The 22,009-nt window shown below is 34.9% G+C and overlaps 1 protein-coding gene across 3 annotated transcripts in view; it reads right to left on the minus strand.

Annotated features, from left to right (window-relative positions):
• Nucleotides 1–4,724: 4,724 nt before the first annotated feature.
• The window catches only part of LOC129218273 (periostin-like), a 55,515-nt gene continuing 38,230 nt past the window's right edge, over nucleotides 4,725–22,009 (minus strand). For 2 of the 3 annotated variants that reach the window (XM_054852502.1, XM_054852503.1), the window contains exons 10-12: nucleotides 14,948–15,081; nucleotides 11,719–11,881; nucleotides 4,725–5,073 (exon numbers count right to left, since the gene is read on the minus strand). In XM_054852502.1, coding sequence (XP_054708477.1) covers nucleotides 4,858–5,073; nucleotides 11,719–11,881; nucleotides 14,948–15,081 — 513 coding nt within the window. In that variant the 3' untranslated portion in view covers nucleotides 4,725–4,857. The remainder of the gene's footprint in view (nucleotides 5,074–11,718; nucleotides 11,882–14,947; nucleotides 15,082–22,009) is intronic. The other variant, XM_054852504.1, reaches the window with a different exon arrangement.

Consider the following 22,009-nt stretch of genomic DNA (forward strand, 5'->3'; position numbering starts at 1 on the left):
TATATCGCCTACTCACAAGTGGAAAGTTATCATACTGTTCGCATTAGCAAAAGACTGGTTAAGCAAGAACATTAGGGCCGTTCACATGACGTTTTTCTACCTCGCATTTTCTCGCTCCGGCTCTGCAAAAACCCGGATCGAAAAATTCCTTATTATTGTGCACAACTTAGTGCTTAGACAGTTTTCAGTTTTCAAATAATCGAAACAATAGTTCAAAGTCAATGTTATCTACTTCATTGAAAAAATTTAATTTTTATATGTTTTTAATTTAGTTAGTGTATTTTGTAAAGAAGTTATTGATTACGAACTATAGAGAAAGCAGAGGTGAATAAAATGTAGTGTAGAATCTAAAAGTGTATGTTGGTTTACGCTTAGTTACTACATTCGGTTATTTTACAATCAGTTTCGATATTTACCATCACTTTCAAGTTATTTTTGCTTTTTTTTGGCCAAAGTCATACTTACAAAATTTACTAAGCGTAAGTATACTGCTTTTTCCATAGAAAATTTAGTTAGTACTTACTGAATTCATTAAGTACTTAATTCAGCCTGCACTGTAAAAAAAAAAAATCCGAAACGTTACTGAGTAAAAATTTTGGATACTTGCTTGCAGTTCTGGCTAAGCTTTGGCTATGTTTGCATTACTGCTTATAGAAGTTTCTTAATAAATCAGAAAGGTGCTAAGATTTTTTTTTATCCCTTCCTAAGTTTACTCTAAAGTTCCAGAAACACGACTAGCTTCAAACAGAAAGATCTTTGAATTTTTCAAGAGGCTTCCGAAATAATTTCAGGAAGGTTATTAACTTTTATTGGAAAACTTTCCGGGTTTTGGCATGACATGTTACTGGCAGAAATTGGCCACATAAGCTGTCCATAATTTTCCAGGAACATTTATGAATCGTTTTTACATTGAATCACGCCCATTATCAATCTCATATGTTTTAAAATAGTCTATACCATTTTAAGCTCTATTAAAAATATTCATTTGATTCTATCAAAATAATGAGTAAAAGTTTATTTTAATCCAACTTCTTTGCCACAGCAAGTCAGCTAGTATATATATATATATATATATATATATATATATATATATATATATATATATATATATATATATATATATATATATATATATATATATATATATATATATATATATATATATATATACTAGCTGACCCAGCCACGCGTTGCTGTGGCAAAGAAGTTGGATTAAAATAAACTTTTACTCATTATTTTGATAGAATCAAATAAATATTTTTAATAGAGCTTAAAATGGTATAGACTATTTTAAAACATATGAGATTGATAATGGGCGTGATTCAATGTAAAAACGATTCATAAATGTTCCTGGAAAATTATGGACAGCTTATGTGGCCAATTTCTGCCAGTAACATGTCATGCCAAAACCTGGAAAGTTTTCCAATAAAAGTTAATAACCTTCCTGAAATTATCTCGGAAGCCTCTTGAAAAATTCAAAGATCTTTCTGTTTGAAGCTAGTCGTGTTTCTGGAACTTTAGAGTAAACTTAGGAAGGGATAAAAAAAATCTTAGCACCTTTCTGATTTATTAAGAAACTTCTATAAGCAGTAATGCAAACATAGCCAAAGCTTAGCCAGAACTGCAAGCAAGTATCCAAAATTTTTACTCAGTAACGTTTCGGATTTTTTTTTTACAGTGCAGGCTGAATTAAGTACTTAATGAATTCAGTAAGTACTAACTAAATTTTCTATGGAAAAAGCAGTATACTTACGCTTAGTAAATTTTGTAAGTATGACTTTGGCCAAAAAAAAGCAAAAATAACTTGAAAGTGATGGTAAATATCGAAACTGATTGTAAAATAACCGAATGTAGTAACTAAGCGTAAACCAACATACACTTTTAGATTCTACACTACATTTTATTCACCTCTGCTTTCTCTATAGTTCGTAATCAATAACTTCTTTACAAAATACACTAACTAAATTAAAAACATATAAAAATTAAATTTTTTCAATGAAGTAGATAACATTGACTTTGAACTATTGTTTCTATTATTTGAAAACTGAAAACTGTCTAAGCACTAAGTTGTGCACAATGTTCTTGCTTAACCAGTCTTTTGCTAATGCGAACAGTATGATAACTTTCCACTTGTGAGTAGGCGATATATGGTTATGATTCTGGCACCTTCAGAGAAGCGTAACGCAGGTTTAATATAATAGCCTGAAACCTTCCAGCTTTTCTAAGAAAGCTCGCAAAGCATTAATGCACGCATTGCCAACGCGAAAACTGACTCTCACGCAGGTATCTGGAATGTAACTCCTCTGCAATTCTTGCAAAACTTCGTGATCCAGATATCTTTTCACACTCATTGAGTTTTGAGTCAATCTGGACGAACCGTAATCGCTCCGAAACCGATACACCTATTAAATATGTTTAGTTAATCTTGATACTGGTGGAGAAAAATACTTTTCACAACGGTGTGAAATCTGCAATTTGTAGCATTTCAAGGAAACGTTTTGAAAAATATAGTTGATTCTCTCAGGAAGTAAATAATAACCTGTAATATCAGGAAACGTTATATGGAAATTCTAAGCAGCATTTCTGAGTTTTTTTATCGTGGTGTTTTTAGCAGTAAGTCATACGTTAGAGTTATATCGTTTAATTAACTTACACCGCCATCTATTAAGAATTTTTAGAACTAAATAATTAATTCACACTATTATTGCATAATTAATATGAAATTTGAAATAAAAAATTATAAAAAGTATCCTATCTTTTAAGTTGGACCACCAAATGACAGATAGATATGAAATTTGATAAAAATCGGTTGAGTAGTTTCGGAGTTTACCCCGAACAAACATCGTGACACGAGATTTTTTATATATATAGATATATATATATATATATAAAGAAGACCCCCCCCCCGAAAGTCGGGTCTAGCTACGCCTCTGCTCGGCACCCAAAGTTCCCGGCGCCCAATCTTCCTAGACCAGTCAGGAAAGGGTTAAAAAATTGAAAGTTGAATTCCTTCAACTTCAAAATCCTTTCTTGCACCAAATACTCGCTAAAATCGTAAAAAAATGACTGGAATGACAAATTGTGGTGCAGTAGAGGAAAGAAAGAATAAATAATTGCATATGAGACCAATATCTTACGTACTTTAATACTAAAATGCAAAATTGGTAGCTAAAAGCGTAGCTTAAATATATTTGGGCCAAAATGTAACGGTCTAAAATTCTCATTTTTGACTGCGCAAAAGGCTTTTGATGACCTGTATCAAATCAAAGGTTAAGAATACAGAAAAATAAAAATGGTCTTAAGTATCTTTCATGTCTGGCTTTTAGGTATACGAGTATCAAAAGAAATAAAAAGGGCAGAGCTGCACTTTTCTTAACTATGCCATGAATCATATGGATTGATTTACTATTGGGAAACATGTTTTTTAGGCTTAGTGTTTTTCCGTTGTGAATCCGTCCATCTTGTGAATTTCTGTGTCAAGTGGAAAATAAGAGTTTTTGTGGATCGATCTACACTGTTTTTCAGTTACACCTTTCAGAACTCTTAAGAGTAGTAGGGTGCATTCTCACAACTCGAAATCATATAGCAATGGGGGGTCGGAAATCCTTTCCTGAAGCGGTGCTATACACAGAAGCACAAAAAAAGAAAGGAGACCGTAAGTGAATTTTTTTCTAATAATACATGTAAAAGAGTAAAAAGTACATGGACACTTCGTACAAAGTACGAAGTAAAAGTACTTTGTAAGTAGTATAGTTGTTAGTAAAAGTACTTCGTAAAAGTACTTCGAACACTTACTTGAACCAAGTAAGTGTTCGAAGTTTTTTCCACTAGCTACAATCTTCCCAAACAGTATGGAACACTCCCGTCATATCTCAAATTTTTCGTTTGGGACAGCATTTCCGACTCCGCATTACTATAATATGATTTCGAGTCGTCAGGATGCATCCCGTCCCTTCTTAGGAGTTCTGAAACACGAAACTAAGACACCCTGTATATATATTTAAAGGGCAATGCAATTACAACTATTTTTATGATAGTCTGGACAGTTTAAAACTGAAAGAGGAGGTTCCTCAAAAGTAGAGTATATATATATATATATATATATATATATATATATATATATATATATATATATATATATATATATATATATATATATATAATGGAAAATATTTACAAACGTATTATTTTTCAGCTGGGCCCCATTAAGATGTCGAGAGGCTCTAGGTCAAACCCTTTTTCGGAGCCTCCTTACAGCCAAACCTTACATTAGCTAAAAGAATTTTAGCCATTTGGGGCCCAGGTCATGGTCTATTTTAGCCCAGGTCATGGTCTAGTTGGCCTATTCAGTAATCAGGTCTCGTCTTTCAGCATCCTAAAGTCTATAAGAAATGTATGCAGAAAAAATATATAAAATCAGAGAGTGATATGGATAAAAATTTTGGAGGGGGATATGGTCAGTTTTTTTCTTGTTCACTTGAAAAAAGAAAATTTTTAAGCTTCGAAGGGAGCTATATTCCAAAATCCTTTCCTTGTCTGTCTATGAACTGAATGCATATTGATGAGCCAAAATTTTGATAAGATTTGTTTTTTAGTACTATAAATGTGCTTAAAATTTTCCACAGGGTAAAGAAATTTGTTTCTTCTACAGAATTAGCAATATGCTTTGAAATGACTGTGTGCAAAAAGTGGTTAATAATAACATAACTTAATTAATAAAAGCAATAAAATTTTATTTTTCAAACTCTCGTATAAACCATATTTACGTTTTAGAAAAATGATTAATAACACCAAAGCGGTTTTTTTTTCTTTTTGTAACAAAGCAGGAGTTAGGTTTCAGAAGAAATATTCAAACGTTCAAGTTTGAATTAGTCGAGAAATGTCGTGAAAAACACCGTTTATGGCTTGTTGGTCTGACATAACCACTTCAACAAATCGTCCAATAGTAAGAGATCCACCTGCCTCTTTCGTAACGGTTATTGAGCTATTTCCAATAGTAGAGAAAGAATACGTTAATGACGGCTCTAAACTATTGCTAACAACATAAGATGGTAGAATATGAAGTGACATAATCTGAAAGAAAAGATTCATTGGCAAATGATTATAAAATAATAACAAAAAGAATAACAACAAATAAAAAAATGTGATAAACCAAATGCATGTCTTTTTTCTTTTTCTTTTTTTGGAAATTCTGAATAAGCAGTATGAAAGGGAGCCAAGCATAGGTGGTGATATAAAATCCCTATTTAAGCATTTCCAATACCATACCGCATTCGAAAATGTATTTTTTTTTTCAATTTATGGAAGAACTTATGCATGCTATTTTTTAATAAAAGGTTGTTTCGGGTAAGTGGATGAAGCACCCCCCCCCCTCTCCACAAATCTGAAATACACTGGTGTGCAAAAATTAAGGACGAAGTCGGAAAATTAGCATATCAGCTGAACGAAGAGGCAGAGCGGACAGAAAGACCAATCAGGAGATTAAGTAAGGTGATGTACGGTAGCACATGCGCAGATATGCAGGCAGACGTAATGGGGGAGTGTCTGAGTAGTATAAAGCATGTTGTCGGTGTAAGATCAGTATTTCTGGCAAAGAGATTGCACGCCGTATAGCAGTTAAAATCACACCGAGTTGCTGCCTCAGCGAGAAATGGCGAATAATCAATCTGTTAGACGACATCTGGATGCTTTTACCCGAGGTCGAATCATTGGGAAGTTGGAGGAAGGCCGCAGTGTGACAAGTGTGACTGCAGAGTTCGGAATTGCTCACAGCATCGTTTCACGACTTTGGAGACAATTTCAAACTACAGGAACAGCTATCCGGGGGTTCAGTAGTGGTCGTCCACGAGGAACCACACCCGCAGATGACCTGTATGTATATTGTCTTACAGGCCAGAAGAAACAAGCGGCAGACAGCGAGAGAAATCGCTAGACACCCGACACAGGCGACTGGACGACCGATATCGCGTTTTACCGTGGCCAGAAGACTGCACGGTGGTGGTCTGTTTGCACGATGCCCTATACGGTGTGTACCTCTAACGCCTGCCCATCGGAGAAGGCATTCTCTGTGGTGCCGGGAACATCGGAATTGGAGAGACAATGAATGGGGACGAGTACTCTTTACAGATGAGAGCAGATTTAGTCTGAGTACAGATTCTCATCGCATACTCATCTGGAGAGAACGGGGAAGCCGCAATCATCCCTCGAACATCATTGAAAGGGAAAGGTATGGAGGTCGCGGTGTTCTCGTTTGGGGAAGCATCATGCTTGGTAGTCGTACAGACCTTCACATCTTCGACGCAGGATCAGTCAACGGGACCCGTTATTGTAACGAGATTCTTCTTCCATATGTGCGTCTTTTTAGAGGCGCTATGGGTCTACAGTTCCTTTTCATGGACGACAATGCACCATGTCATCGCACAATAGCTGCCGAACAGCTCTTAGAGAGTGAGGATATTGAACGTATGGATTGGCCGGCACGATCTCCGGATCTCAATCCCATCGAGCATGTATGGGATTTTCTAGGCAGACGCTTGGCAGCTCGTACCTTACCACCAGTAACGATTCGGGAGCTTCGATTGGCGCTGCAAGACGAATGGGCAGCAATGCCTCAACAACTCATTGGCACCCTCATTCTCAGCATGGGCAGACGCTGTGAAACCTGCCTAGCAGTCGGGGGAGATCATATCCCCTACTAAAGACCGGATGTTTCGTGCTGGACACCCATCACAGGGATGTTCCGGCCTTCAGTCGCATTGCGCTCCATGCTACTTTTTCAATAAAGCTTCTTTTTATCCCTCTGATTTTTCTTTTAGAAAGAGTTGCTTACATTACACATGTCCTTACGTATTGGGGATCTTACGGTATTAAATGCGTTGATTTGGAAAGCTTTTGCACAAAGTTATATTGAAAAAACCGTCTCGTCCTTAATTTTTGCACACCAGTGTATGTATACAGCATTTATACAATTTTGACATTGATCATGGCACATTTCATCAAAGTGAATGGATTTGCATACATTTGCTCTTCGTGTAACCTTTTTCCAGGTCAGAGAACGAATGTCAAGTTCCGAAAAAACATTTTTTAGGGAGTTCCAGCAGCAGTTTTCAAAGAAGTGTTTCCAGGTTAGTTCTTGTGATCTTTTTGATGTTCATTAAACTTTTATGCATGATTTAACTTGAAGTATAATTTGGGGATGAAGTGATGATGGTTCTTCCACAACCAACTTTAAATAGACGCTGCTCATTAAGTGTTTGTAATTTATTTTTCAACTTAAATCGTTTGCTAATTTACCAAAATTAATATTAATCAAGTGCATTATGTTAATTCTACACTGCTTTATGTGTACAAATAAAATAGACTTTAAATAAACTTCACAGAAAAAGTTATTTTCCTTTTTGTTTAATAATTTTTCGTCATACCGATTTAAATGGCAGCAGATATCTCATAAATGGATACATTTATAAAAAAATCATTTCGTATTAAAAACTTACATACTAATCAAGTGAGACTCATTTACCCCTTCTTTAGACATGCTTGTTTTAAATTTAAATAAAAGGTGGGTGGCCCGTTTACCACTTTTTATGGAATATCCCAACCAACCCTACCTTAACTTTATGTAGTTACAAATATCAAAATAATTTTAAATCAAATCCAGGGTTGCTTTCTTAACTATATAAATCTGCTAGAGCTCGTCACAACTCGTGACAACCTGTAGTAATGTTTCTGTCTCATATAACTTCTGAGCATAAAAAGTGATAAACGCGGAAAATCAAGAGTTAATAAAACTATGAAATACACCGCCAGCTCAGTCATTCCAGCCGATTACATGCAGTTTCTTGCTTATTAGCTCTCATTAGCCCGGCATAGGAAGTGACTGAGCAATGCTATTTCTATATTAGCTACCAGTTTGTTTCGCACTCTTGGCTTCCTTCAGGTTTTCCACCTCCAGCTCAGTCACTTCCTATGTCGGTCTGATGAGTGCTAATAAGCAAGAAACTGCATGTCCTCGGCTGGTTTGCTTATTTTTAATGGCGCAAGAGCCCTTGAGGGCTATACTGCGCCAAGTGTCCTCGGCTGGAATGACTGAGCTGGCAATGTATTTCATTTATTTCTGACTTATCCCTGGCTACAGGACGGTAACTTACTGAAAATGAATAAAACTAGTTTATATCGTCACTGAAAAGACGAATGACCGTATCTCACTTTTAAGCATTTCGCAGAAAACCGATTTAAAGATTTCCAGTTTACTGTATCGCTTGAGAACCGCCACCAGTGTGAGGGACTGTAACTTTTTTACTATTTATTGTAGAGATGACCATTGGTCATATCATAAAATCGACTTTGGACATTTCTGTGGTGGTCATAACTCATTTTTCTTTTTTTTTTTTTCTTTTTTTTTTTTTTTTTTTGAGGTACGCCCATTCGTCTTTATAGTGACGATATATTAGGAAAATAACAAAAAGGACGAAGATAAAATGATTGACAATGCAGCTTTCTTTGAAATGAGGATTATGATAAAATTAATGTGTAGTAATACCGCCTTGGCTTAAAGTAATTGCTCGAGAACACATTGACATTTAATTTTTTTTGTAATACATCGGGAGTATTGAGAAGTCAAGGCAGCAAAATATAATATGGTTGGCAAAGAGGAATTCTTGAAAAAGACGTCCCACTTTTTCGATGACCTGTTGAAATATGGCATACAAGTCTTGGAAGTGAAATAAGCAACGGGCTCCAAACCCTCAAAGGTATCATATTGGTAGGACAGTATACTGTCATTCAATACGTCGTGGAATAATTTTGACAGCATATGAGGTTTCAATTTCGATTTTGAAATCATGCTCCCCATATTTCGCGAAAATCGCCAAGCTGACACGGAATTTGAAATCTCATCAAAAACAACCCTGTTGTAAAAATTTCCCCGCCAAGAAAACCCTTAACTTTTCTGCACAAAAAAGAAGGCCTTCACACATCCTAGACCCAAAAACCCTCAGCCTTAAAAAGTTATGATATCTAGCTTGCCCGCCAAGTATCTCTGCCAAACTATCATCCTCCCTCTTCTCCTCTTTCATCTCACCTACTTCCATTAAAACCTCCTCCCACCTTCAACTCCTCAGAAATATTAATAGATCCTTTAAATTGTTTGTCCTGTTTGGTGGGAAGCTTTTCAAAGTGAAGTGGCTGCTTGGTGAGCAAAATTTGCTACATCGTGGATATCACAAATTTGCCACAGCAACTGCGCATGAACGCGAACTTAGATAATTTCAAAAGTCTTGCTTAAATTTATTGCAAAAATTTTGTCTGTTAACAAATTACTGCAAAACACGGATATCCACACACATATTTGATTTCATATATTTTCAATTCATAATGTGTTATGTTTGTGAAAAAGGCATTAATTTAGAAAATAAGCAAACCAATAAATAAGTGCTATTTTTCGCTTTCAATTATAAAGTTAAGATGTATCATATTCATATGCGTACAGTTTCATATAATATGTAACGCAAAATATTCTTTCAGTTTCACTGACATTTAAAATTTCTTCCCCCTGAAATATATCAAAACTGAAAAACAGGAAGGAAAGACATTTCGTATCAACAAAACTGGGCGGGGGGGGGGGGACTGTATTCTAATCTCATTCATTAATTTGTTTCTATGCTTAAATATAAACAAACATAGAATCTTAAAACAGAAAGCCCAATGAGCTAAGTCTGCGCGCATGCGCGGTCGCTATGGCAAATTAGTGATATCCGCGATTTAACGTCTACTTGCAACTGTTGGATCTGTTTTATTAGTCTTGATTGGAGTTTCATTTCCTAAGAGAACTTTTGAATAACTGCTACATCTTAGATCTGTTCTAGTCTTGCAATTGCAGTCAGAGATTAGCAAACCCTATGAACTGAGAGTCAGTACATAGAAATTTAGGGGAAATTAGTGATTTTCAAACTTTAATTACTCCAGCCCATGTTGTCCCTGGGGGTTGAATTTTTGTATATGTAATCAATGGCCCCTCACGAATATGTATACAAAAAATCATTGCCATAGCCCCCCGGGGGGCTGTGACAGAACCCCGGAAAGGTACAATTTGGGGGATAAAAACGAGGGGAGAGGGGGTCAAATGGCACAAAAGGCACATCAGTAGGGCACAAGGAATGTGTGTGTGAAATTTCAGTTTGATTCCTTTTTTCGTCTGGGTTGTAGCCCTGTCAAAGAAAGCGAAAACTTTTTTGAACAGCGATTTTATAACTTAAATGCCTCCTCCCCCTGATGATCCAGGGGATTGTATTTTGGTTTACGTCGTCTGGGGCCACTAGAGATTGAGTGTACCAAAAATCAACTCCGGGGGTCTTCATGGAGCTGAGATACAGAGGGGTGAAAAACCCAAAAAACCCCAACTTGTTCTGTCGTGTAAAGTTGTCTTGGTCGCTTTTATTTTCTTTCGCCTTTGGCGGTGCATTTGCTTTTGCTGGCTGCTGACGTTTGGTTTCCTTGGCGGCTGGGACGCTCCCGCGTCCTGTGATCACAATTTGGCGCCAAATTAGTTGAGATATTTCCAAATGGCATCAAACCAGTCACCAAAGCTGATAGTGTCTACAGTTTTCTTGGCATGAAAGATTGTATAGAGTTTTTCAATAGGAAATGTCGCCTGAGCATAGAATTCCATGAAGAATTGGACACATTTCGCCAAGAAGAAATTCTGGATTTACAATCTCATTTTCAGCTAAAAATTTGGCAAGATATCACTGATGGGTGAAAAATCGGTGCCAATTTTTGTAATATCCAAAACATTATCACTCCTTCCCTTTTATCAATTACTTTTTATTAAAATATTAACGTTGAAATTTCAACAGTTTTAAGGAATAAATTTCCTAACGTCTCTACATTAAATAGAAACTTTCTTTTCCTACTTAAAAGACAAATATTTTGCTTTTAAAAATCGACTTAAAACGAAAAAAAGATATGTTTTTTAAATAATTTGCAGCGTTATCCAACTGAAGGACAGAATCAGCTTATAAAAAAAATCGAAGTTGGTAGATGGGAAAGTCGGCTCGTTTAGCTCTGGAGGGAAATCTGTTTAAAATTTAAATGAAGTTATCACTTCCTTTTATTACCAAGTAGTCATTTTTATCTCGTTTGGATGAAAGATGAATTTAAGCATGCGTTTCAAGATCTTAGCACCCAAGAATAGTATTTCAAATCGGGAACGACTATCGTCCAGCATTTACTTTTAAAAAAAGCTTATATGAAAATTAATTTGAATGGGAAAAAGATTGAAATAAATTACAAGTTATAAGCAACGATATTCAATGGTAGTGTATCTAATGAAATGTAGTAACTGTTGAACCAAGTTGTTCAACACAAATAAGGATTTGTGTTGATTGAAATAAGTAAAGAGAAGAGGTGGGTTAATATTGTTTGAGAAGGTATTTATGGTAGCTGGCGCTTGCACCAGGGCTGACAGAACTGATGTGGGGGGGGGGGAGGTTATGCCTTCTAACCTTAAAAGAAAAATTGCATATCCATTAGTAACATTTTGAAAAATAAGGAAATTTTCTTGATAAATACAAGATGTTGAAGACGTATTTTACTGTTATGACAAATATATTGTGTGTTAATATTTTTTAGCAGACATTTAAGAGTTATGATTTTTCTAAACTATAAACTTAAATGTTTAAATGAAAAAAAAAATAGTAGTGAAGATTATAAGTCAGTTACCTTATAAAGCAATAAATGATCCAAAATTAAACGACTAGATAGTCCAGGAGACATTACATTTATCACTTCATCACTTGGAGCAAATACTGTAAACACGGCTGAAGAGTTGTCCAATAGTTTCAATAAATTTGGCTCTGTCTGATTTAATAAGCTGGCGAAGATACTAAAACAATAGTATAGAAAATTCAATAGAAAAGGATAACACATAAAACATTCTTAAGGTACTGTTCAATTTTTTCAGTCGTTGACAAGCAAAGAAAATAAACATTCTTTCAGCTTGAGTAAGCATTATTTGGGTGGATCAAGTGAAAACAGAGCAGCACTAGTTGTAATTTGAATGTATGGAGTTTGTAGAAGAGATGTTAACGTAAATTGTGATCAGAAATAGAGTGGGAGGTGAGGAAAGAGCGATCTTGCTAAACCAGAAAGCCATACGTTAGTGTAGTGATGAAAAAAATCTACATGAGTAGATGACAAAAGAGCATAGTTGAACATACTTATGGATACATAAATTATTTATCCTCGTGTCCCCATTATCGAAATATGTGTTCTTGAAGGCAGCCAAAATTTTAAGAAAAGTCACCAAATTTAGCGAGTTTTGCTGAGTAATGGAAGACATCTTTCACACGCTTTGTAGATGTCCTGCTAGATGCACACGCTGAAATTGTGGGCGGGAAAAAATTTCTCTTCAAAACTTCAAACTAAATTTGGCGCTGTTTTAAAAATTTCAGCAGACTTTATGACATTGAATCTCGATAGGGAGGAGGGGGGGGGGCAAGAGGGCAAGCCTTTTTTGTGTCGAAAAAATATCGCAATATACCGTTTCGATTACTAATTAATTTAATTGTTTCATTATTACACTATGCGTTTCGTTCAAAGGTAAGGAAAAGACTAGCTCTTAATAAGCGGGAAAAACCAAGTGGTATGAGCTAGCGCTAGGTCAGTGTTGTCCGACAGGCAACACTGTCTGTGCTTAAAAAAGAAAAGCGTGGCGTGTGGTTTTCCAGAGGCAGAAAGTGTCAGAGTTCCTGAAGTGTATCGACGAATGAAAATAGTGGATGGAGAACTCTGACTGTCAACGACTTGTGCGCAGGACTGGCACAAGGTTTACCACTAGGGACAGGAATCGCTGAAAGATAAGCCACAATCTGGCCAAAATCATCTTGTTATCACAAATGCTTTGATAAATGAAACTGATCAGATTGCCCCTGTAAACAGCCGATATATTTAGTCGCAAACCTGAAATTTGACTGATTGCTTGTCGGACGGCTCTATAAAAATGCCAGCTCATACCACGTGCTTGTGTACACAACTCTGTGAGTGTTCTCTGTGCACCGTTTTCATTCGCCGAGGAACTTGACGAACTCCAACATTTTCTGCAGCTGAAAAACCAATACCATCACGTTCTTCTTCTTCAATCGCGGACTGATTGCCTGTCAGACGACAGTCCTAGCCAAACTAGTTGCTGGATAGCCACGCGGTTTCTCGAACTTACTAATGGTACGTTCGTTCGTCTGTAAGATTTCTTCTTCACCTCCCATTCTACCTCTACACAGTTTACCTCTACGCCTTTGTAACACTCATAAACAAAGTTATGACTTTTTTCATATATGCTCCACCCTGAAACTAATATTTCCGTCATAATGACCTGGTTTTCATTCAAATAATGTGTAACGTAACTTTCATTCTTTCAAATACAAGGTGCGTTCCGTAAGTAATGCGACGAAATTCATAAAAATTCATTTATTGAATATATTCATACAAAGAATCAAAAATCTTCAAAATAGCTCCCTCTTACGTCGATACACTTCTGGGGGTGGTGTTTCCATGCCTAGAAGGTATCCTGGAGAGCCTTTTCCAGAATGTTCTTTACAGCACATGAAACATTCGCCTGGATGCTTTCACACTAGTGTCCCAAAGGTTTCCTTTCATGTCTCCTTTTGACCGATGAAGCAAAAAAATCAGTGGGAGCCAGGCCAGGACTGTAGGGCAGCTGGGGAACCAATGGGGTGTGGGTCTTTCCCAGGAAGTCGTTGACAATGAAGGCGCTATGTCTCCGTGCGTTGTCGTGATAAGGTTTCCACAAGCTAAGCATATGCAATTTTGAAGCTGACACCCCCCTCCACCTAACCCAGCAGGTTAGAACACGCTGCATCTTGCTGTTGCGTCAGAAAAAAATGGTCGCATTACTTATGGAACGCATTATACACAACAGTATATGAATAAATAATTGGTCGCTATCATAAGGAGGAACCGGAAAAAACTTGCATAGATTTTTTAGAAACCAAAATGAAGTACACTATATGACCAAAAGTATTGGGACACTTTCAAAAATTCACATTTTTAAGGATTTCTCGAGAAATAATAGACCAATTGCTTTGTAACTTTTGTTACATAAAACTTATGTTCCAGCCGTCATTTTCCACTTAAAGTTATATCACCCATGCATTTAGGGGACCAGCAACAAATTGTGGAAAACAAAAAGGGTTTTTGATCATCGTTCATCGTAAATAGCTGAGAATATGCTGTAAATTTCAGAAATTAAGTTACCTTACTATGTATAATTATTTTACGCACTTTCGATGGACATTTAAAGCAACTGACTTTTCTCTGCGCATGCACGAAAGATAACAATTTAAAACTTTCATAATCTAAACCCAAACTAGATTCTAAATTTTCTGAAAGTTTGATAAGCTTTGATGGAAAACTTTACGTGTTATGAGCCAAAAACCTTTAAATAAAATTCGTAGTCCGGAGAGAAATGCTTATATCTTTATGAATATCAGTGATATTTTCTCGAAAGTACATAAAATAATTGTACATAGTAAGTTAACTAATTTCTGAAATTTACAGCTTATTCTCAGCTATTTAAGATGAACGATGATCAAAAAACATTTTTATTTTCCTCAATTTGTTACTGGTCCCCTAAATGCATGGGTGATATAACTTTCATTGGAAAAGGACAGCTAGAACATACTTTTTATGTAATAAAAGTTGCAAAATAACCAAACTCTTTTATTTCTCGAAAAACCCTTTAAAATGTGAATTTTTGAAAGTGTCCCAATCCTTTTGTCATGAAGTGTATATAATATGGTGGAAATGATCAAACGCGTTTTTTTTTTTTTTTTTTTTGTAAGAGATAAAAGTAAGAGATAAAGGCTAGAACATTTTTCGTTTCAATATTCTATAGTTGCGGATGGTTTCAAAAATTACAAGATTGAAAATTTACCTGTAATTTCCTTCGCTGAAAATTTCCAATATTGTTTTCTCAGGTGGTATGAGAACTCGGTCGATGATGTGAAGGATTCCATTGCGGGTCTCAATGTTTGCTTCTTTCACCAGAGCTCCTTCAATGGTTAGTCTCTGGAGCAAATATGTATTTATAAATACCTCTTTTGTAGAAATACTTAACAACATGTGTCAAAATATATACATATATGTATCGTCGCCTCAGAGCAACAGTAAGACATCTAATCCCAGGAATAACACTAAGGTATCCTACTGTTGCTCTGAGGCGACGATATGCACTGTAAAAAACATTCCGAAACGTTAATGGGAATTTCCACGGAACGTTTCGGGATTTCGTAGGTTTTCACCAATTCTCAGTGAAAATTAAGTATTTTTGTCAAAAGAATTCCTGAATTACTCAAGTTTCACGAATGCACCCTTTTCACTGTCGGGAAAAATATTTTTAGCTACCAATTTAAAGGTTAACTGAAAGTATTTATTAAATGTATCGACTTAAGATCGATTACGACTCATCCAGATTGACTAAGCTCCCAATGAGGGTAAATAAGTCTCTGGATTCCTCAGCTTTGCAAGAACTGCAAGCGAGTGAGATGCTTGGTATTTGTAATTCTGTCTTAGCGTTGACCCTAGTTGCAATAAAGCTTTTGGAGCTTGCTTGGCAACTCAGGAGGAAGCCGCCAAGCTACTTTTAAAACCTACTTAAGTTTTCTCTGAAGGTCTGAAGGTTCCAGAAACATGACTGGCTTTGATTTGTGTGTTATTTAAAAGGATTTAAGGATGATTTCAGGAAAGTTACTGACTTTTAGCGGAAAACATTCTTCTTTTTTTGCAGGATATGTTACTGGCAGATATTGGGCATATCAAGCAGCTCATTATTTTCTACGAACGAGTCTGAGTCGTTTTTAGAGTGTGTGTGAGTGTCCGTGAGCGTGTGAAGGTAAAAGATTAAATGTCAATAAGTGGCAATTTTGCCATCGATTGTCACTTCAATCGGTACTCACCCGCTACGCAATCTTTCAGTAATAATTATGTTGAAAATACTAAAAAAGAAAAGAAAAGATCGTTCAACTAACTTGAATTTCTACCAATCTTTCATTTGGAGAGAGTGAGACAATTTTGGAACCCCACTTTAAGTTGAAACTTAAAGTTCTATCTCCCGCCTATAAAACTAACTTATCTTCTTTATTTCTTGCTCGGTGTGCAAAATATCGGCTCCAGTAATTTATTCCATGCATCTAGTCTAGTTGCCTTTTGATACAATGCTTCACTTTCTTTATTTGTATGTTTTACGAAAGAAAGTTATAATACTATGCTTTTTTACAATCGATGAATTTTATAGAGGGATCGGACTTCGAATATTTTCGTTTGAACTTGTAAAATTTAACTCATCAACGTGCTTCTATTTTGACAACATTTTGATTTAGAAACAGCGCAATAGATGGAATTCATCATTTTTAAAAGAAGGAAAATAAGTATGAATAAAAATATCGAATTTAAGAAATGTAAAAATTTTTTACTCGTGTATGAGGCATGTCCGTTTTCTCGACCTCGAGTTTTGTGAAGCGTCATTTTCAAGATTTCAACTTTTGCATACGATTCCAATTCGCGATTGTAACTTTTTCTAATTGCTTCTACTATTCTGGAACAAAGCTCCAATTAGTTTACTACAAAGGCAACTTATAATCTTGATTTTATTTCAATTCATTTGTTTCGAATCAGACATTTTCGCTTGAAATAGTAAAGTTAAACTTTCTTAAAAATGCTTCATTTTGTTAACGTGTTGTTTTGAAATTAGCTCGAGATTTAGAATGCACATTTTAAAAGAAAAATAAAGTTAATTAAAGGACTCACGGCCAGAAAAGCATAATTTACTAATTCATGCATGATATTTGTTTGTTTTTGCGACAGCGAGTTTTTAAAATGTCTTTTACGAAATCGCCATTTTTGTAACGGGTCTTTCAACGAAAAGAATTGTCTTAAAAGTACAGTCATACCCCGTTAACACGAACACGCTTAACGCGGGATGAATGCTATTCCCCGTCTGATAAAGCTTAAAATTACTGTTAAATCAAGCGTTTAAGACGAAGATGATAAGACGAAATCCCACTAAAGACGAAAAGAAAAATTTTAAATTTATTTAAAAAAATTAAAATGCACTATCGGAGAGAAATGGTTCGAAGAGCCATTTGCTATTTTGACAGTAAACATGAATTCTTAGTCGATCTATTAGATGCTATGTGGTACATGAAAAGGGCATGCAGAATAGAACGTTCCACAATACGAAATTATTTTTATCAAGGAGACTTTAAAGGATCGGAGGAAGCTGCCAAAGTAGAGCTGGATAAAGAAACAACTTCTTCAGTTGTCGAAAAGATTGTTTCAAAGGCCGTCTTGTTTGAAGAATACGTAAAGATAAATGACGAAGTCTTAATGTCGTATGAAAAATAAGGCGAATATATAGGGTGTTCCGTTTTAACCTGCAAGACCTTTATTTTCGCTACCGTTAGTCCTAGATGCATACTTCCAATTGCAAAAATGTTCAAAATTAGATGCAGAGTTAAGATATTGAAAGTTTGAAGCAAAAATAAAAATGAGTCAAAAAATACAAAATTTAACTTTTTATACCGGCCCCATGTCCTCTTACTTATATTTAGGGAAATTTTCTCCATTGAAAAATCATTCCAACAGAAAAAGTTTGACATTAGTACGACCAATATTCACCGAGCTATGAAACACAGCGTTTTGTGACTTACACCACTTTACACTCGCCATCAATGACAACTTTTGGTGAAAATATAGCGGTTAACAGGGGTTTAAAATTATATGTGTGCATATAGTGTGATTTTTCAAATTGTTCGAGGTTTTGTAGTGTGCTTTTGCGTATCATGGCATAACATTTGCATTTATTTTGGAATAGCAATGAAAAATATAAATACTTATTGTATTTACTTCGACAACCTGACATTCCTCTGAAAGAGCGATACGTTCCATTCTCATGTTTTGTATGGTCCTTAAAACTTTAAACTCGAATATCTTTTTGGTCTCACAAATATCAAGTTTTTTGTGTCAGTAATAGTTTTCAATAGAGATTATTTCTCTAAATATTAATTAGGGCACCGGAAACCCGTATAAAAAGTTAAATTTTGTATTTTTTGGCTCATTTTAATTTTTGTTTCAAACTTTCAATATCTTAACTCTGCATCTGATTTTGAACATTCTTGCAATTGGAAGTATACATCTAGGACTAACGGTTGCGAAAATAAAGATCTGGCACGTTAAAACGGAACATCCTGTATAGTTCTATAATCTTAAAACGGAAAATGCATAAGTGAAACCGAAACGAATGACGAAGAAGATCCTGATCCTGAAGCCAAACTTTAATCACTTTAAATGAAGCGGGAGAGGCATTACAAACTATGCAGCGATTCTTTATGCAGTAGGAGAATGCCTAGCGGGTGTTTAATTGTTCAAAAGAGATAAATACTTTTGAAAAAGGATGTTACTTTAAAATATTGAGGCAAAAATCTATAAAAGATATATATATATATATATATATATATATATATATATATATATATATATATATATATATATATATATATATATATATATATATATATATATATATATATATATATATATATATATATATATATATATATATATATATATATATACTAGCTGACCCAGCCATGCGTTGCTGTGGCAAAGAAGTTTGATTAAAATAAACTTTTACTCATTAATTTGATAGAATCAAATAAATATTTTTAGTACAGCTTAAAATAGTATAGCCGATTTTAAAACATATGAGATTGATAATAAGCGTGATTCAATGGAAAAACGATTCCTAAATGTTCCTGGAAAATTATGAGCAGCTGATGTGACCAATTTTTGCCAGTAACATGTTATGCCAAAACCCGGAAAGTTTTCCGATAAAAGTTAATAACCTTCCTGAAATCATCTGGGAAGCCTCTTGAAAAATTCGAAGATCTTCCCGTTTGAAGTTAGTCGTGTGTCTGGAACTTTAGTGTAAACTTAGGAAGGGATACAAAAAAAAAAAAGCTTAGCACCTTTCTGATTTATTAAGGAACTTCTATAAGCAGTAATGCAAACATAGCCAAAGCTTAGCCAGAACTGCAAGCAAGTATCGAAAATTTTTACTCAGTAACGTTTCGGATTTTTTTTTTTTTTACAGTGCAGGCTGAAGAAAGTACTTATTAATTTCAGTAAGTACTAACTAAATTTTCTATGGAAAAAACCCTATACTAACGTTTAGTAAATTTTGTAAGCATGACTTCCACAAAAAAAATAATAACTTGAAAGTGTAGTAAATATCGAAACTGATTGTAAAATAACCGAATGTAGAAACTAAGCGTAAACCACCATACTTGTAGATTCTACACTACATTTTATTCACCTCAGGTTTCTCTATAGTTTGTAATCAATAACTTCTTTACAAAATACACTAACTAAATTAAAAACATGTAAAAATTAAATTTTTTCAATGAAGTAGATAACATTGACTTCGAACTATTGTTTCTATTATTTGAAAACTGAAAACTGTCTAAGCACTAAGTTGTGCACAATGTTCTTGCTTAACCAGTCTTTTGCTAATACGAAAAGTATGATAACTTTCCACATGTGAGTAGGCGATATGTAGTTGCCCATAAGAGAAATATTTATGTTTCAAGTCCAAACCGAAAGAAGACATTGTTTGTTCTTGAAATCTATTTATGGTCTTTGCAAAAGCTAAACGAATCAAAAATTGAAGCCTTTTAAATGTGTTTGAAAATTATGACGCTATTAATGGATTACGTGGCAACACAAACATTTCTCCTTTAAACTTTCCCGACAAAATTGTTGACTTTTGATGAAGAAACGTGTACCGTTGCGTAATTTAGGTGGGTTTAAATCGCGAAAAAGAATAAATTGTTGAGCCAATTTTCAACCAAAAATCGTGTAGTTGCATTCCTGGTGTATCCAGGGAATTTGAAAATTCAGTTGGAATGTTTACTGCTTTGTTTTAATCGACAACTGTGTAGGCTTGTTCAGCTTCAATGGGGAGCTTTTTTTCCCAGCCGTCAGTAATGGCTCATTATTCGCAATAATTGTAGCTAAGACAGCGTCATTGCTCTGTTGTTATACGTTGCAAATCAGTGTTAACTAAGTCGGTGGTCCAACTATCAAGTGACGGCATATCATAATAACTAAGTGGCAAATTTGAAATTAAAACGCAAAAACTTTCAGTTAAAACTAAAGCTTCATATTCATCTCTGGTGTAAAATCTGGATTTGGACATTTGTGTGTTTGTTAAACTTTATGAAATACGTCTTCAAACATGAAAGTTATATAGTTTCTCCTTAAAAAAATAATGATTGTGTTGGATAGTATGTCGTCAAAATTTTTTTAAACAGTTGACGAATACTGTTTCGCCTTATGTCAAACCTGCATTAGAAAGTGTCAACTCCCAATGACTTTGTGCGACCAGTAAATACAATTTGCGACATGCATCAGGATATGTATTTGACAGTCGACAATTGACGATCCACAAATATTCCTGTCTGTTCGGGAATGTTTACCGAAAACAAAACTGCTACAAAATCAGCGCGATTACAGAGGCAATTATGATTTTAAAAAAATTAAATTTATCTGGGAATAGACTCTCAATTAGTTCACTTTTCGTCTCAACGGCAGTGTAGAAATTGTCTGGCTATTTGTTGTCTTATATATTTTGATACAGTTCAATTTCACCATTTCCAATACTCAGCAATTGCTTAGAAAATACTTATGCGATTAGATTATTTTGCGTTTATACTCGCATGTTCATGGCCAATCGCATTATCTCGACATTACGCTATAAAAACGATTGTCTTAAACATGCGTTGATTTCATCGGAATAACTGGTAATGTCTGCCGGAAGTCTCCAGACAGTACTCAGATGATTTCCCCTAAATGTTTATCGTTGCTGTTCAAATGTTGCACAATCCTAGGATGTGCTTCGAATGAATGCTTTTACTCATGAGCCATAGTACACTTATCCCATATTATAAATTCACTCTCTTGCAACACTACAGCAATACTACGTTTTTTTTTCTTTAATGTTACACATTGCGTTTTGTTTGTTATGAATATCTAATAGGCAACTTTAAAGCTGTATGTGCTGTTCGTCTACCATCTAAAAAAAGTAGCAGCAATACCTGACGATGCAATTGTCGCTGCAATTTTCTGTTGCGAACGTATTTTTGTAAGAATGAATAATATTAAAAATTTATTGGGGAACAAAATAAAGAAAATAATTTTTTCCGCTTAAATTCATTAACCTTCCTGAAATTAACCTGGAATATTTTTGACGGATTCAGTAGTCTTCTTGGTTAAAGGCGGTTACGATTCTAGCATCTTCAGAGAAGCCTAACGCAAGTTTAATATAATAGCGTGGAACCTTCTTGCTTTTCTAAGAAAGCTCTCAATGCATTTGTACACGCATTGCCAAAGCGAGGACAGGCTCTCAAGCAAGCAGCTCGAATGCAACTCCTCTGCAACGCTTCGTGATCCAGATATCTTTTCACACTCATTGAGTTTTGAGTCAATCTGGACGAACCGTAATCGCTCCGAAACCGATACACCTATTAAATATGTTTAGTTAATCTTGATACTGGTGGAGAAAAATACTTTTCACAACGGTGTGAAATCTGCAATTTGTAGCATTTCAAGGAAACGTTTTGAAAAATATAGTTGATTCTCTCAGGAAGTAAATAATAACCTGTAATATCAGGAAACGTTATATGGAAATTCTAAGCAGCATTTCTGAGTTTTTTTATCGTGGTGTTTTTAGCAGTAAGTCATACGTTAGAGTTATATCGTTTAATTAACTTACACCGCCATCTATTAAGAATTTTTAGAACTAAATAATTAATTCACACTATTATTGCATAATTAATATGAAATTTGAAATAAAAAATTATAAAAACTATCCTATCTTTTAAGTTGGACCAAATGACACATAGATATGAAATTTGAGAAAAATCGGTTGAGTAGTTTCGGA

The sequence above is a fragment of the Uloborus diversus genome, chromosome 3 (genome assembly GCF_026930045.1).
Source record: "Uloborus diversus isolate 005 chromosome 3, Udiv.v.3.1, whole genome shotgun sequence".
In the NCBI taxonomy this organism is placed as follows: Eukaryota; Metazoa; Arthropoda; class Arachnida; order Araneae; family Uloboridae; genus Uloborus; species Uloborus diversus.